The 17,363-nt window shown below is 36.7% G+C and overlaps 1 protein-coding gene across 1 annotated transcript in view; it reads right to left on the bottom strand.

Annotated features, from left to right (window-relative positions):
- The window catches only part of SLC5A8 (solute carrier family 5 member 8), a 40,094-nt gene that overhangs the window by 17,873 nt on the left and 4,858 nt on the right, over positions 1–17,363 (bottom strand). Inside the window, exons 3-7 of the mRNA XM_090275356.1 lie at positions 15,152–15,203; positions 6,672–6,739; positions 5,514–5,668; positions 2,791–2,931; positions 431–560 (exon numbers count right to left, since the gene is read on the bottom strand). Of these exons, the coding sequence (XP_090131482.1) occupies positions 431–560; positions 2,791–2,931; positions 5,514–5,668; positions 6,672–6,739; positions 15,152–15,203 (546 nt within the window). The remainder of the gene's footprint in view (positions 1–430; positions 561–2,790; positions 2,932–5,513; positions 5,669–6,671; positions 6,740–15,151; positions 15,204–17,363) is intronic.

Raw genomic sequence — 17,363 nt, 5'->3', positions numbered from 1 at the left:
TACTGTACACCTGAAACTAATATAATATTGTGTTCCAACTATACTTTAAAAAGTAAAAACTGGAAAGTAAACTATTTATAAATGAGGGATCTAACAATACCAGAAAATGTCCTGTGGTAACATGGTTTGTGTATAGTTTTGGCTTTTTAAAAATGTGTTTACATTTCTACTCCCAGCCTTGAACTATTTCCATTTAATGATTGCCTTGAATTTTTTTCAGGTATTTCAATATTTTAATCTTGGATACAGCATTCTTTATTCTTGCTATATCTGTTGAAGTAATATTTTACCAAATGCTTCATAGAAATTAAAGATGATCATATTATGCCTACTTACTGTTTATCTACAAGAGCATGAATATTCTTTCCTGCCAACTAATAAGCTTTCTGAATGTCATTAATGCACATGTAAGAAAGACATGGTACTGGACCTGGTCTGGGGCAGACACTTCATTGTTTGTCCAAGGATCGCAGTCTTTGTACCTGGAATACAGGGCAAGCCCACAGAGCACGGCACAGACGAGGATTACCCAGAGTCCCACAAGATTGATATAGAGAGACCTGAAAAAGTGAAAACAAACCAGCAAATGACAATTGTAATTTCCATCCCAAGAAGAGGGAACTTTTTACATATTCGATAAATGCATATTATGTTTTGTTTATCAAAAATGCTACATATTTTATCCTCGCCTAACCTTCTATTTATAATGTCAATTAACATGTTTGGAAATACTTAGAACAGCTGAGGTTTTCCAGAGTTCCATAGGCATTATTACCTTTATAATGGTATCTAATTATACTACGTCAGGGCTTCTTGTCATGAAGTAAAGATTTTAGTGGTCAACAGACCAGCAATCATTACTCATTTTTCTTTGAAAAATAGTTCAATTATAAAATGCTAAATATACTTAGCATCTACATAGCAACTCGTCAAATGTATTTAAATATAGTTTGTAATACCATCCATTAGTGTGAAAGGCAAACCTGTATTTCTTGGACAGTATCTTCCCAAACAATGTTCAGCATTATTTTTTTAATTTAATCTTTATTGTCTTTTTTCTTGATTGACAAAATTTACCATGTTTTGTTATTGTCTAAAAATAGAATAAGTAACTATATCTCATCTCCTAATCATCAGGAAATATCCCCAGACCCTTTCCTGCTCAGACACCCCCCTTGCCTATATATGAGATTAATACGTTACCATATTGATTTATTTTATTTGAATGCTATTCAAATAGATCACATCAACATCTGATGCTGTCCATGGTCAATCAAGGTCAGTAAGTCTGATTTGGGAGCTGGGATTCATTCTTCCGATGGAGTCAGTGTTCAAAAGTGGGTGAAAATGCTTACCCTGAGCTCAGGCAGTCTGCCTTGTTAAGGAAATTGTTTCTTTTAAAGAAAGTTCTAATGTTGTTCTTTTACTTACAAAAGTGGGCTTTTGGAGCTTCGTGCTCCCAAGAAAATAGAAGAGCGTGTGCTCAATTATTAATACTTTGGCAAAGGCATCAGTTCTAGTATAGATTTAAAGTCTGGTGGACTACTGAATATATAAATTACATGCCTTCAAAGTTCCTTAAAATACTACAACTCTCAAGCTCATTTTGGAGGGATTGCCTATCCAGGTATTGTACTCATATTTAATAGTTTTTTTACTGTGGAGTTTTTCCAAAGACAATGTCTAAACCAATTTACTCTCAATATATTGAGTCCTATCATGTGACATCGCAATATTTTCATGTTCTCTTCAAAACAGAAATAGAATTGCCACTCCTTCTCCTAGTCTAATCACCCTGTTACTCCTAATCACTCTGCTTAGAGTTTTTACACCCCTAACTACCTGTGGGCTGAGTCAGCCTCATCTGTCATTATGAGAAGTAGTAGTTACCAAGCTTATCTGAGGCCTCCCGAGAATGAACCAGCCACTGTTCATACTCTTTGTTCAAGTCAATGGGCTTGAGAGTTCTCTGATAATGTAGTGCGTCTGATCTTTGTGCTTTGTCCAAATTACTCTGCTTACCTGGAATGTTCTCTCACTCTTCACCTGCCCACATGTGATCATTCTTTAGGATCCACGTGGTTGACAGGAATCTCTCAACCAGGATTCATATCCCATGATTTGAGGCGGAAAAAGGAATTCACATTTACTAGACCCCTACCATCTGTGTATTGAACATACTATTTTACATTACCTCCCATGAGATGTATAATATTTCTCATGCTCATTTTACAAGTTTAAAAACTGAAGGTTAGAGAGACTAAGTAACTTGCCCAAGATCACTCAAGTAGCAAGTATTAGAGCAAAAGTATAAACCCATGACTGTTTGAAAATAAAATACACCAGTATATCTAGAGCAATAGAATGCTCTGGAACATTTCCTCTATTGTTAAAGTGTTTCATGGAACTGTTGCACCTCTCTAGTGTTATTTCACTCTTTACATACTTGAGTATATTTTCCTAATTTCTTTCTAAATTACTTCATGACAAGGGCCATATATTTGAATTTCATCATAATGCCTTGTACAAACAGATACACAATAAATGCCTATTTATTTGATAAGATTTGTTTTCCTTAACAACTCATATAAATATTTTTAAGTATCTTTTTTAAAACATACAGTACCACTTTGTTCTACTTCATCCTTTTTTAAGTAAGTATATCATGTATCTGTTGGAATTTCATGATACAAAACACAAAGTTAAGCACATTTAAGCTTGACTTATGAAAGAGTTTCTATTAAGATCATTAATTGTTATTAATGATGCATATACCATAGTTTGGCTTACAGTTTTGCCTGGAATCTATTTTTACAGGAAATATATCTCTGTACTTGGGATTGGTTGACACCATACAGGCTGGTCCATGTGAAGGTTCCTCCTATAACAATTGTCCAGAACGTGTGTCTTTGCAGAGGATTAGGATCAAAACTAAATGAAACAAATAGTAAACAAATCAGAACCATTGGAAAAAAAAAAAAAAACAAGTACAGAAATCCCCCCAGAATATTTTTGGAAGCAAGCAGTGTATACTTACATTACATATATATATATATACAAATTTATTAAATAATTTTAAAAGGTAGAAATATTCCTAGTTTAAGTTCAATGAAATAAAATTGATACTTTCAGAGATTTGGGAATTCTGGATGGGACTGGGGGAAAAAATGAATGTTCTAATCATTCTCAGCATTTATATAAATTATTCTCTCTTGGCTACAGGAAATAATTTAAACAAGTCTGCCATGCTGTTATCAGAGAAGAGCATGAAGCTAAGAAAGGAAGAGAAAGGTACATCACAGCAATAGATAAAGTACTGAAATGAACATGAAATTGACACACCTTTTGTGTATAATTTCTCTCCTGGCATGTGTATTTAGTTCTAATTTACCATATATTCAAGCTTAAGAACTCAGTTAATTAACAGTGTGAAAGTTTCCATATTCTAAAACTACTATGCCACAATAATTGTGCTTTCTTAAAATGCTGTTTGCACAAGCTAAATACTAAAAGTTGAAAGTCACTTTATGACACGTACTGAATATTGTTACAAAGAAAGCTCAGCTTCCACATTTAATACAGCTTTTAACCGTTCTTAATGTATCACCTTGGGAGGAATCATTCTGTTCGTCTCTCATACACATACAAGCTTGAAAATGTTCTGCAAAATTAGCTTTTATGGAAACTTTCTGAACATTATAAAACTTTGAAAATTTATGTGAAGTCAGTTGAGTAAACTCTTCCAATTTTGTGCACATTCTGGCATTCCTATAAAAAGATGAGAACCTCTGTTCCATATTCTAACATTTAATATCAAAGTCTAAGAGTTTCAAGAGTGTCGACCTTTTCTCTCACAGAAAAAGTAGCTGCTATATTAGCCAATGGAAGTCAAATGCTGAAAGTATTCCATGAGCTATTTGAGGCAACACAAGCTTCAAAACACCCAACTAAGAGATCTGAGGCCACACAGAATCCATGCGCCAACCACCGACTGTACAGAAAATACCAAGACAAAAATCCTTCTCTTTTTTTTGTCTCAACCAGAGCAGATCTCTTGCCTACAATATCCTTAAAGCAGCATAACAAGGAATAGTCAATAAAGTATTTCATTATTATTTAATTGGTTGGCAGACTGCAAAGTAAAGCTCCTAAAAACGGCTAATCTTTTACTTTTTAGAATCTCTTATTGATGTATGAATTACCATTTCAACATGGCAATGTTTATCCTTTTTATAAAGTGACAGTTATCTTGCAGAAAAAATGATTGGTTTCACATCCTCTCCCCTCAACTGCTTCTTCGTATCCATTCCTCCCTTCTGGTAACAGCAATCAGGTTTGCTCTGGGGAAACTACCACTTCTCCTTTAAATAGTCTAAATGTCTATCAGTCAAAATGTCCTGCTCTACCCTAGCTAAGTGATGGAATCGTGGCCAAGCTAGGCCAATTGGAGGTTCCCTTCCTGGAGTCTGAATCTTGAGGTAGAAGGAAAAAGAAATATTGAAAACAGTTGAAGTTCATACTCTGTAATACACTCCTGCAAGTTAACACAATGACCCCAGTTCAATTTATGAGAAAGCTCTTCTCAAACACTAGTGCTTGTTTTCAGAAAGTCTGAAGAGAACCACCACCAGCAAAATCATCCTTTTGCTCTTGAAATAATTTCAGCCTACCTGTCTCAGAATAGAGCTGCATAAAGACAGAACAAGCTGCTCCATGGAAAATGTGCCCCTCTCCACACAACGTGGTGTACAAGAATGACACTGATGACCCAAAAGGAAAAGTGTTTTAAATATCCTTTTAAATTCAATGATATATTTGTGGTGAGAGATCTAGTTTCCCCATTAGTCTATCTCTAGGAAAACTGAACAGCTGTTTAATACATGTCATGTGCCACACTGACACTTGAGTTACCAGCCATAACTTTTCTAGCCGATTCTCTTGAAATAACAGATAATAGTATACAATGATTATATATTTACACATAGATAGTATATATGTGGCATAATAATATATATAACAATAATATATGACATAATAACAGTATACTATATATTGCCAGGGCAATATAAATATTTAAAAAATTCTCCAGGCTACTTGAAACAAGGAACTATCAAAATAGAATCACTGTTTTTTAGTGTTTTTCTCTTAAGAGCTTTCCTTTCTTATCTCTCTACTTCCTCTTCCTTTATCATCCTATTCCTCTCTTCAACTTAGTCCAGACTCTACTGTCTGAAAAAAAATACTCTTTTGCTATCAGTCCCTTCTTGGGAGGAAGCACCATCCTAAATATCATGTAACTAAGTACACCTGACTGTTTTAACCCTTTAGGGACCTGGTGAAAACGCATTACACATTTGCTTGCCAGCTTCAAATTTCTGTATCACATCCTTAGTGGGGTTTTTTGGTTTTTTAATGAAATTTACTATCTAAATAAAGAGATTATTTTTACAAAAAAAAAAAAAAAAAAAAGAAACCAAAATATTCTACTAATCCAGAGGCAAATAGCAACTTACTTCCAGAAGTTTAATCTCCCACCATCAGAGGCATCCTTTATAACAGTGCTGATCCCACCTTGAATCACTGAGGCTTGTATAATCACACACAGAAACCCAGCCAACATGATCCCAACTTGGAAAACATCCGTCCAGATAACCGCCTTAAGACCACCCTTTGAGGGGAAAGTATATTAGGATTAATGTTTCTGTCAGAATTACTGAGCACCTACATGCTTATACATGATACTGTACAATCTTATCAAATACATGGATCTTGGCCAAGAAGTGCGCTCAAGGGAGCTAGGTTGGGAAAGCCTTCAACAAAAGGCGATATTTAGGCCAAACCTTCAAATGTATGAGAGGCAGAGATGCAAGGGCCTCTCAGGATGGAAAACAACATGGGCAAAAGCATAGACGGTTCTAAGTATATGGCCTATTGAGTGTAGCCAGATATATATTTTGGAGTAAAGTGGAGCGGTATGGAGAGATAGTTGGGAAAAAAAATTCAGAGTAAAATTGTAAACATCAATATCATAGATTTTATTCTATAGGCAGGGCTGGTCTTCAAACAGTATACACACAGAAGGTCATACCAATTGTTGAAATACTACAATAGTTTTGTATTAGCCACTGCTACAAAATTCCTGAGAATCCCCCTCCAGTCCCTTTGACTTTGACTGGCACTGTCCTTCCGTGAAGACCTGTCTCCTAAAAGATCCAGCCATTAAAGGGTTAACACCTAGACTATGAGAGATCCCATAAGCCTTGCACCACTGCTAAGGACCAGCATCTACTGGGCATAACAGTGCCCACGCCATACTGGTCCTTAAATATTTTGCCTGTCACTGAAGGTGGTAAGAAGTTATCTCAGGTTTCTGACCTGAGAAATAATATAAACACAGCTATATAATAACCTGGCAACAGTAAGGTGAATTAGCAGACAAGATTAGGGATCATTGCATGGTTCAGATAAAAGAAAATATTTTCAGTTATGGTTAATGTTCTGCAAAGGATCAAAGTTTACCCCAGGCTGAACACTCCTTACAAATAAAGTTATACTGTGGGAGGTAGGAGAGTAGGTGTGAACAAGCCAGATAGTAGCATGCAATTACTGGAATTTTCAGTTTTGCAAAGCAGTTGTGTAGAGTGAAGGGAAAAAATAACATTTTGACATACCAGCGTACAGTAGAATGTGCAGACCACCCCTGTAGCCACCACTGCGCCCCATAGATCAAATCCTGTGACTGTTGAAGAAAAGAAAATACATATATAACTGTGAAACATGCATAATAAACGTACTTCTCCAAAAAATCATCAGGGGGAAGCTGTATCGTTTATTGGGTACCTATCTCTATACCCACTCACCTAAAATCGCATAAGATGTACTAAAGCAATTGGAGTTTAAAATTCTATTCAATGAGTTAAATAGACCTGATTTCTACCCTCAGACACCGCATGTAGATCCAAAATTGGCTAAATTAAATACATGAAAAAATATTCACATTGTAATTAAGCTAAGAAACTGCTTAATACTATGAGGTAGCCATCCAGACTGAATGGAGACCTAGGGTAGTTGTCATCATAGTTCAAATAAACACACTCACCTACCAGTCCTTGAAAGACAAGTTGTGCATATTACTAAAATAGAACTAAGATAGAGACAAGTCTATTTAATTTGCTACCGTTTAAGTAGTGGAGGGGCATATTATATTTTATAAAATATAAGAATGAATCTATGGCCACAAAGTTGATACTGGACCAATTTCTTGAGAGACACAATTTGCCACACAGTTCACACAAGAAGAAATAAGTGTTCTGAACAAACCTATACCTGTTAAAGAAATTGAATTAATAACCTTCCAAAACAGAAAGCTTCAGCCCAGATGGGTTCACTGGTGAATTCTAGCAAACATTTAAGAAAAAAAATTATATCAACTCTCTACAATGTCTTTCAAAGGATAGAAGGAGAGAAAATACTTTCTAATTCATTCCCTGAAGCCAGCATTACCCTAATATCAAAACCAAAAAGAGATATTACAAGAAAAACAAAAAACTAGAGATCAATACTCTTATGAGCATAGATGCAAAAATCCTCAACAAAATATTAGCAAATCAAATCGCAAAAGTGTAAAAAGAATTATACACCATGACCAAGTGGGATTTATCCCACATATGCAAGGCTGGTTCAATACCTGAAAAATCAATTAATGAAATTCATTACATCAATAGGCTAAAAAAAAAAAAAAAAAAAAAAAAGAACTACTACATTATCATATTAATAGAAGTAGAAAAAGCATTTGACAAAATCCAATACCCATTCATGATAAAAACTCTCAGTAAGCTAGAAATAGAGGGAAAATTTCTCAACTTGATAAAGCCTATCTCCAAAACACCTACAGCTAACATTATACATAATGATGAGAAAATGGAAGCTTTCCCACTAAGACTGGGTACAAGGCAAAGACATCTCCTCTCAACACTCCTTTTCAGCATCATACTGAAAGTCGTTGCTAATAAAATAAAGCTAAAAATAAGTAAATAAAAGGTGTATAGATTGGAAGAAAGAAAGAAAACTCTCTTTGTTCACAGATGACATGATCATCTACAGAGAAAATCTGAAAGAATCAATGAAACATCTCCTGAAACTGAAAAGGAATTACTGCATTTTTGCAGGATACTGGTTAATACACAGAAGTCAATTGCTTTCCTATATCCCAACAATAAACCAGTGTAATTTTGCTGGTGTTTTCACACCATATCAATCTTTCTTAGAAAATGAATTAACCACTTTCTTCTTGGCTCCCATTTTGCCATCTTTTGTAAGGTGTTTGTTCCTGCCAACTGCATGGTGCTGCTCGGAGGACCAAAAGCCGAATCGTAATTTTCAAAGACTGAAACTTACTCATTTTTATAGGAAGTAGATTTTTCATAATAATTGTTTTTAAACTTTCAAGAAACACATTACTATTTATATTGGCACCCCAAAGTAAAATACTTAGCTATAAATCTATCAATATATATATATATATATATATATATATATATATATGATCTATATGAGGAAAACTACAAAATTCTGATGAACAAAATGAAAGAACTAGGTAAATGGGAAAATATTTCATGTTCATGGGCAGGAAGACTGAATATTGTTAATATGTCGGTTCTTCCCAATTTGATCTATAACTTCATTGCAATCCCAATCAAAATACCAGTAGCTTATTTTGTTTATAACTACAAATTGTATAGAATCAACAGGCTGATTCTAAAGTTTATCTGGAGAGGCAAAAGACTGAACAGTCAACACAATATTGGAGGAGAAGAACAACGTTGGAGAACTGACTCTACCTGAAGACTTATTATGATAATCAAGACAGTGTGGTATTGGCAAAAGAACGGACAAGTAGATCTGTGGAAAACAACAGAGAGCTCAGAAATAAACCCCATAAATAGAGTCAACTGATCTCTGGCGAAGGAGTGAAGGCAGTACCGTGGGGTCGTCGTCGTCGGCAGCCGTCTGTCTCGAGAGACGATGGTGTAGCTTCTTTTTTTTTTTTTTTGTTATTTTCTTTTTTTTTTTTCAGATTTAATGTGTTTTATTGATTAAATTATTACATTTGTGCCAATTTCCCTTCCCTCTGCTCCGCTCCACCCGGTGGCCCCCCTCCCTCCAGTTGTCCCCCCTTTTAGATTATGTCCATTAGTTGTGCATACAGTTCCTCCCAACCTCTCTCCGTCTATTCCATTCCCTCCTACCTTGATCCCCAATTCCTATATCATCTCCCTCCCTTTCCCCATTCCCCCTCCCTGTTGACCTCCCCCCAATATGCTTCCCGTACCCACAGTTCCTCTTCCACTCTCGTTGCCTATTTAGTTTGCCTTTGTTTCATCTCCCTAGCTTCTGTTTTTTTTTAAACCAGTCCCTTTAACATCTCATATAACAGTGGTTTGGATCTAATGAACTCTTTCAGTTTTATTTTGTCCTGGAAACACTTTCTCTGTCCTTCTATTCTGAATGACAATTTCGCTGGATAGAGTATTCGTGGTTGTAGGTTTTGGATTTTCATTACTTTGAATATTTCTTGCCAGTCTCTTCTTGCCTGTAGGGTTTCCCTTGAGAAGTCAGCTGATAGTCTAATTGGGACCCCTTTGTACATAATTCTTTTCTTCTCTCTTGCTGCTTTTAAGATTCTCTCTTTATCTTTAATTTTTGACATTTTGATTATAATGTGTCTTGGAGTGGTTCTCCCTGGGTCCAGTCTCTTGGGAACTCTCCTTGCTTCCTGGACCTGCAGGTCTATTCCCTTCCCCAAGTCTGGGAAGTTCTCCTTTATTATATTTTCACTCAATTTTTCAAGTTCTAGTTCATCTTCCTCATTCTCTGGCAAACCAATGATTCTTATGTTGGGCCTTTTATAGCTGTCCGAGAGGTTTCTGATCCTCTCGTCGTTGCTTCCCATTTCCTCTCGCTGCATTGGTTGACTGCTTGTTCCTTCTCCATATTCCAGTTTGTTGAAATGAACTCTGGATTTTATTTCCTTTCCTTCTGTCTTGTATGTGGTTTTGTTCCTTTCGTTATGAAAGTTTTTCACTTCTTTCATATCTTTTTCCTGCTCTTTTGTGAATTCTGTAAGCCACCTGATAACAATGGCCCAGAACTAAGCCTCTGACAGCTTTCTTATCTGTTCATCTGTCAGGTTCTCTATCTGTTGTCTGGTGAGCTGTGCCACCGGGATTTCTATAGTTGCCTGCCTCATTTTGACAGATGCGTTTTGTTTTCTTGGGCCGGCTGTAGGGGGCAGTGCCTGTGTACGCGTCACAAGTCAGCGACCGGCGCCTGCTTGTCCGCGACCTATTTCGCAGCCCTGTGGTGCTTTCTTTGGGGGCGGGGGTCCAAGATGGATTCACACAGTTATTCCGCTAGGAGACCGGGATCCGTCCTCCCGCCCCCCTGGGCCTCACTGTTCAAGGCGATGCGGCGGCCGCTCTCCCCAGCTCCGGAGTCGCGCACTCCAGGGGCTTGCGTAGCCGGGACTCCTCGCCGGGGTCACGCACCGCAAGCCCCGATTCCTCGCCGCCCGCCGCTCCGGGTGCGACTGCAAACAGCACTGCCCTCTTTAACTCTTACCTGCCCAAATGGCACCGCTGGTTTATAACTTCATATGTTGGACTTCCGTGTAGTTTTATTTTCTGGAATTTCTAGTTATCCTTTGTTTTGAAGTAGTTGTATTCCTCTCTAGTTGTAGAGGGAGACCTAGTGTGTCCGTCTAAGCCTCCATCTTGGCCGGAAGTTGATGGTGTAGCTTCTTAAGAGTCTATCTGCACTGCCGAGAATGGCTGTGCAGTCCGACTCGGGAGTGACACGGTATTTGTCTCCTCCCGTGTTGAATCGACATCTTGCGATGAAGCTACAGAGCCTGGGCAGGGTGATATGGAGGGTCTACTGTTGCCCATGCAGCAGACCCCCCCTCTCTTCGCAGCTGAAGGGTCCAAGGGAAAGACGGAGTCAATACAGCTTGGCTTCAGGTGCGCCGCAGGAGTTGCCGGTGTTGACTACAACGTCAAACCGCCTTAGGGACTCCGGCTCCGGATTTTCTGTCGGGGTTTACTCCCTTAGCCTTTCCCCTGAAGAGGTATGCCGCAAGGCAGCGGAGGTTTTTTGGAGTCAGAGTTTTCCTTCTCTGATGTGCCCTGACTGGAAGATCGAACCAGCGACACTTAGCTCGCAGGCCGACGCTCAATCCACTGAGCCAAACCAGCCAGGGGGTACCGTGGGGTAAAGATAGTTTTATCAACAAATGATGAGGAACAGTTGGACATCACAGGCAAATAAACGTGACTCTAGGTACAGACCTTACACCCTTCACCAAAATTAAATCAAGATGGCTCATAGACCTAAATGTAAATGCAAAACTATTAAGCTAGCAAAGGAGAAAAATAAGATATCCAGGATATGGTGATGCCTTTACAGATATAATACCAAAGACACAGTCCATGAAAGAAATAATTTCAGTAAGACATCATTAAAATTAAAAATATCTGCTCCAAAAGAAGAAAATAACAAGAGAATTAGAAGACAAGCCGCAGACTGGGAGAAAATTTTAAAAGAAAAAATAGTCTGATAAAGGACTTATCGAAAATATACAAAAAAAAAAAAAAAAGAGTCTTAACAGTCAATGTCAAGAAAACTACCTGATTCAAAAATAAGCCAAAGAAGATATATAGATGGAAAAAAACTTCCATATCATATGTGACTGGGGAAATGCAAATTAAAACAAGATACCAGTACACACCTAATAAAATGGTCAAAATCTGAAACACTGACAATACCAAATGCTGATGAGGATGTGGAGCAACAGAATTCCTTCATATGTTGCTGGTGAAAATGTAAATTAGTAAAAGCCATTTTGGAAGACAGTTTGGCAGTTTCTTATAAAACTCTACTCTTACTATACAATCCAGCAATCATGCTCTTTGGTATTTACCCAAAAGAGTTGAAAACTATGTCCACACAAAAACCTGCACACATATGTTTATAGCAGCTTTATTCAGAACTGCCACAACTTGAAAACAATTGAGATGTCCTTAAGGAGGGGAATGGATAAATAAATTGTGAAACATCCAGACAATGGAATATTATTCAACACTAAGAAGAAATAAGCTATTAAGCCGTAAAACAACTATGCAGAAACCTTTTTTTTTTTTTTTTTAATTTGAGGGAGATGGAGAGGGAGAGGGAGAGACAGACAGAAAGAGAGAAACATCAACTTGTTGTTCCACTTATTTATACAGTCGTTGGTTGCTTCTTGTAGGTACCCTGACTGGAAATCAAACCTGCAGCCTTGGTGTATCAGGCAATGCTCTAACCAACAGAGCTACCTGGCCAGGGCAACACACAGGAACCTTAGAGTAATAGAAGCCAATCTGAAAAGACCACATACTGCATGATTTCAACTCTATGCTTTCTGAAAAAGGCAGAACTACAGAAAAAATAGTGCTTGCTGAAGGAGAGGGAAATGAATAGCCAGAGTACGGAGAATTTTTAGGGCAGTAAAAATACTCTGCATGATATTATGATGATGTATAGATGTCATTATACATTTGTCTAAACGCAGAAGGTACAGACCAAGAGTGAACTCTAAGGTAAATATGGACTTTGAGTGATTATGATATGTCCATGTAGATTCATTCTTGATAACAAACATAGTGCTCTGGTGAGCAATGTTGATAATGGAGGGAGCTATGCATGTATGGGGGCAGAAGGGCAAGAAATCTCTGTAACCTTCCTCTCAATGTTGTTGAAACATAAAACTGCTCTAAAAAATTACTTTTAAAAAAGGTAAATACATTTTTAAAGGAAATATAAATTAAAAAAACAGAAACAAAGTTACCTATGGGGAGAGAGAATAGGGGAGAAGAGACCAGAATATACATTAGGCTTCTCTAAACACATTTTATTTTTTGACTGGACTTTGGAACCATGTAAATGTTCTATATAATTATAAAAACTAAATTTAAGAACTCCTAAAAATCAAAAGGAAAAAGAAATAAATAAACTTTGGTGTATATCAAGTTTGTGATATAACCACAGAGATACTAAATATGTCAAAAGACTTTTTAAGATATAATAATTTCATATACATCCCTACTGAGATATACCCTAAGGGAAAAAACTTCAGAGTAATAAATTTTAACTTTTTGGCAATCATATTATTAGTAAAGATATTGAAATTGCTAATCAAAAACTATTACATTAGTGGTTCTCAACTTCGTACATTAAAATCACCAGAGAAGATTTTTAAAATCCCAATGACTCTGCCACTCAAGAGGCCAATTAATTCAGAATCACGATGAGTGAAAACTAGCCATCAGTAGTTTTTAAAAATTCCCCAGGTGGTTCCAATGGGCAGCCACGCTTGAGAAAGCAATATATGTCTATATATTTGCATAAAGAAAATAAATAATCTCATTAATATTCTTTTTTTAAAAAAACAAGAGTTTCAGCATAAAATAAGAGGCAAAATATTAAACCAAATTAGTTGGGCAAACAGTCTATACACCCAAATTTGAATTTAAAAGTTGGAGATATTAGTATAAACTCTTCATTTATTTTTTTCTTTAATATACATCTCCCAGTTCTGTCAACTAAAAAGACCTAGAATAAATGACCAACTCAGTAGCAATGAATTCCTCTAATATTTAGATTGTGGTCTCTAAATACAATTTCCCTTTAAAAAGAACAGCTGACATCAGGCCAGGCCAGGAAATTCACAAGGTAAAGCTGAAATATCTTGCTCTTTTAGAAAGCAAGGGAAGTATTAAACACTATTGGAATCATGTCAAACAGATTCAAGAGAGAATTTAAGGAGGCTCCTGTGGGACAAAAGTGAGATAGTAATGTCAATTTTTTAAATATGACCAAGTTGTAATTCAGTTAAACAAGTTTCTACTGAACACCTGTTACACAAAGTAATATGTCTATGCCTTGGCCACTGTGAAATACACAATCAATATTCAAGTGGTCAAAATGCAGTCCCTCGGGTTCTCATTTATTCCAAAGGAGTTGTTCAATCTATTGATAAGAACGGAGTCCTTGGTGAAGGTACTGCTCTCTTCTTCCGAGAACTGCACATTAAAACTGCACTTTAAAACCCTGAAGCCAAAAATCTTCACTAATACTTAAAGCCAATAGGTAACTTATGAAGTTTATAGCTCAGTTTTTTACATATGAAATGATTCATTTATGATGTTATGACCATGCCTAACATTCAGAAGTCAAGAGCACGTTACATAATGGAGTTGTTTGTAATGATTCTGTTGTACTTAATAAATTCGGTGATAACTACTATCTATCCATCATGAAATAAAAAACAATTAGAGTGTGGAGTTAGCACGGTTTTTTTCATTTTATAGTAACTCCAGGAATTGCACCGCATTCTTCCCATCACAGAGTCCATTTGTCCATTTCACAAGGAAGTTTTAGAGGTAAACACCCTTTTGATAGATAAGGATTCAAACGATGCAGCTACCTTAAAGCCTTTTGAGAATAGGACGAACATGAACCTATGCCTCAATAAACTATCCCAGTTTCACTGCTACTACCTGCCTAAATCTAGAGAGTATAGTAATGCGTGGATCAGCACGACCTTCAGACACCTGTTTATAAGGACCCTGTAGCCATCTGCCCTTTTGTCGGTATTAGTTGTCTGATATTTCAAATCACACAGATCTACTTATTTTGCTTTTTAGACCACATTAGAAGTGAGAAGAAAAGTTTCTCTCCCTGCCAGATTTTACAATGTAACTGAGCTCAACAACAGAAAAAAGCGTCTTGGAGACGGGCTCCAGGTTGTAGCCACGAAGGGAAGAAGTGCAGTCATTCGCAATTAGGACTATAGGGGGCGCTCATTCTGAAGGAATGGAGAATGACTGGCACTTCCCAGAGACTCATTTGACTAGTGAGGTCTGTCCTAATAACGAACAAAGCTTTTGGAGCTAGGGATTTAGGAATGCAAAGAAACTTCTAGTGTAGACACTGAACCCACCTTTCCCGCCTCAAGTTGACGCAGGTTACTGGAAGCATTCCTCCATCTCCCCAGAAAATAAGGTCTATTAGAAATGAACCCCAATGTAACATAATTGGTAACTCTAAAATGTACCTTGATTCAAAGCCAGGGCAGGGGCATAAATAACAATTCCAGTATATAGAACCTAGGGGAAAAAAAGAAGAGCAAATAAATGATATGAATTATAAAATAAAGTTTCAGTATTTTTCTATAAATTCAATTATAAATTAAAACAGCAGTTTGATATACTTAATAAAATATGTTTGTGACTTGAAAATATTATTTAAGTAAAGTTGATTCTCCTTTTCCATTTGTGGGACAGTCATAGGTTACAAAAATCTTTTATGACCAGTTTTGTGTGGTGCTTAGTGTAGATAGTCACTGATCCATCAACTCAAGCCAGAAATCCATTTTCCTAGGTCTAAAACAATTAGAAATAATACAGATTTAAAGGTGAATGGTCTCTCAATCCTATGCCTTCAAACTATTGTTAATCATACATAATTAATTAGGAAAACTGAAAATTTTAGAAACTGGTTTGTAGAAGTTTCCATGCCCATTAATTAAACAAAAGTGTAAATTTGCTGTAAAAACTCATGAAAGCCAACCAAAAACTGCATTCCACCATTTTTATATTATTTATTTTGTTCATTTATACATTTACTAAATATTTATTAACCTGGGGTACAATACTGAATGAGATAAATAAAGTCTTTTTTCCTCAAAATATCATTTCCATTTTACTTGATCTTTCATATATATAACATAGAAGCTAATTCTATGATTACTCTATATAAACATTATGAAAAGAACTTTATCATGTAGTATTAAAAGTTAGGTCCTCAGTGTAGGAAATGCTAAAGCTGCTGTTCTAAGAATAAACTAACTTTCCTGTCATTATTCTGTCCAAGTAGATTTGAAATATGACCATAGGCTACCTTCTTAACACTAGCCCCCACTTTTCACTGCTGTTAGCATTTCTCACAGTGATCCAAAAAGGGTCTGAATTGCTAGCAAATACAAGCTAACAGTCTCGGCTCTATGTCAGAATGTCGACCGGACCCCAAATGCCCCCTTCTTTTCCTTCCGCAAGTGTTAAGGACTCACAAAGATACAAAATGGAATTGAGCTAAATAATTTACAAAGGTACTCTGTCGTGCTATAGCAAATGCTTAGGTAGCTGTTCATTGGAGAAATGCTGTTATGAGGATGAAAACATCTTCCTAGACTTCCATTGTCAAAGCCATCCCTAAAGCACTTAGCAGCCAAGAGGAAGACAGATATAAATCATGTGACAATGATCATGACAACGGCCTGAATGAAGGGTGGAAAGCATTCTCTGGCACTGATTGCTTGGCAAATCTTTGCTTTCCATTGTGTCAAACAGTAAATCTATACTTGCATATTCTCACATTACTGGATTGTGCAGTTGGCTTTAAAAACACGTCCAGAATGTATGATTCTGTTGTTTTACACTCAGTGACTACTTCAACTGAGTTTGATTTTTAAAAGAGAGCAGATGCATTTTTTAAGTATGCTTTCAAAGAAAATTGTTTCCCAACGTCTTTCTACATCAGTTAATTTTTTCAAACTTATCAGTTAACATGTTGCAAAAATACTGTGAAACATGCAACTTGTTTGTCCTTTGTTACAATTCCTGCTCTCAGGTACAGCTATTTTAAAAATCTTTGTCATCTCAGCAATGCCCTTACTGTCACTTTGGTGGGGAGCATGGATAGGAAAAAGTATATTTTCCTAAAACAACACAACTGTTGCTTGACCAATACAATATTTTTTGTGCTTTTTTAAAGTTGTTCTTCTTTCACAGATGTCCCAATCCCGCCCCCCCACCCACCGCAGTTCTTCCCTGCCCCGCCCATCCCTCCCCACCCCCCAGAGTCAATCCCTGCCCTGTTGTACATGTTCATGGGTCATTTACACATGTTCCTTGACTAGACCCCTTCCCTTTCTTTCCCCCCTTATTCCCCACCCGCCTCTGGTGACTGTCAGTCTGTTCCTTGTCTTCATGCCTCTGGTTCTGTTTTGCTCATTTGTTTGTTTTGTTCATTAGGTTCCGCTTGTCATTCACTTAAGTCATTGTTTTCCCAGGAGGGAATTCATTTGTTAAAGCATTGTTCAGTGATCTTGAGGATTAATGCTGTGTAGTGACAAGTGTTTTTTTTTTTTTCTTTCTTTCTTTCTTCTTGTTTCCTCCTCTTTTTAATATCTCTTTTATTTTTTAAATGTTTATCAAAAAACGTTTGACCCAGATGCCTTGATTGAAAACATTGTAGACTAATGGAGA

This window comes from Furipterus horrens, unplaced genomic scaffold, assembly GCF_987537825.1.
Source record: "Furipterus horrens unplaced genomic scaffold, mFurHor1.1.pri manual_scaffold_4, whole genome shotgun sequence".
Taxonomy (NCBI): domain Eukaryota; kingdom Metazoa; phylum Chordata; class Mammalia; order Chiroptera; family Furipteridae; genus Furipterus; species Furipterus horrens.
Note: the sequence above shows the minus strand (reverse complement) of the source record. Positions and strands in the feature narration are given on the sequence as shown.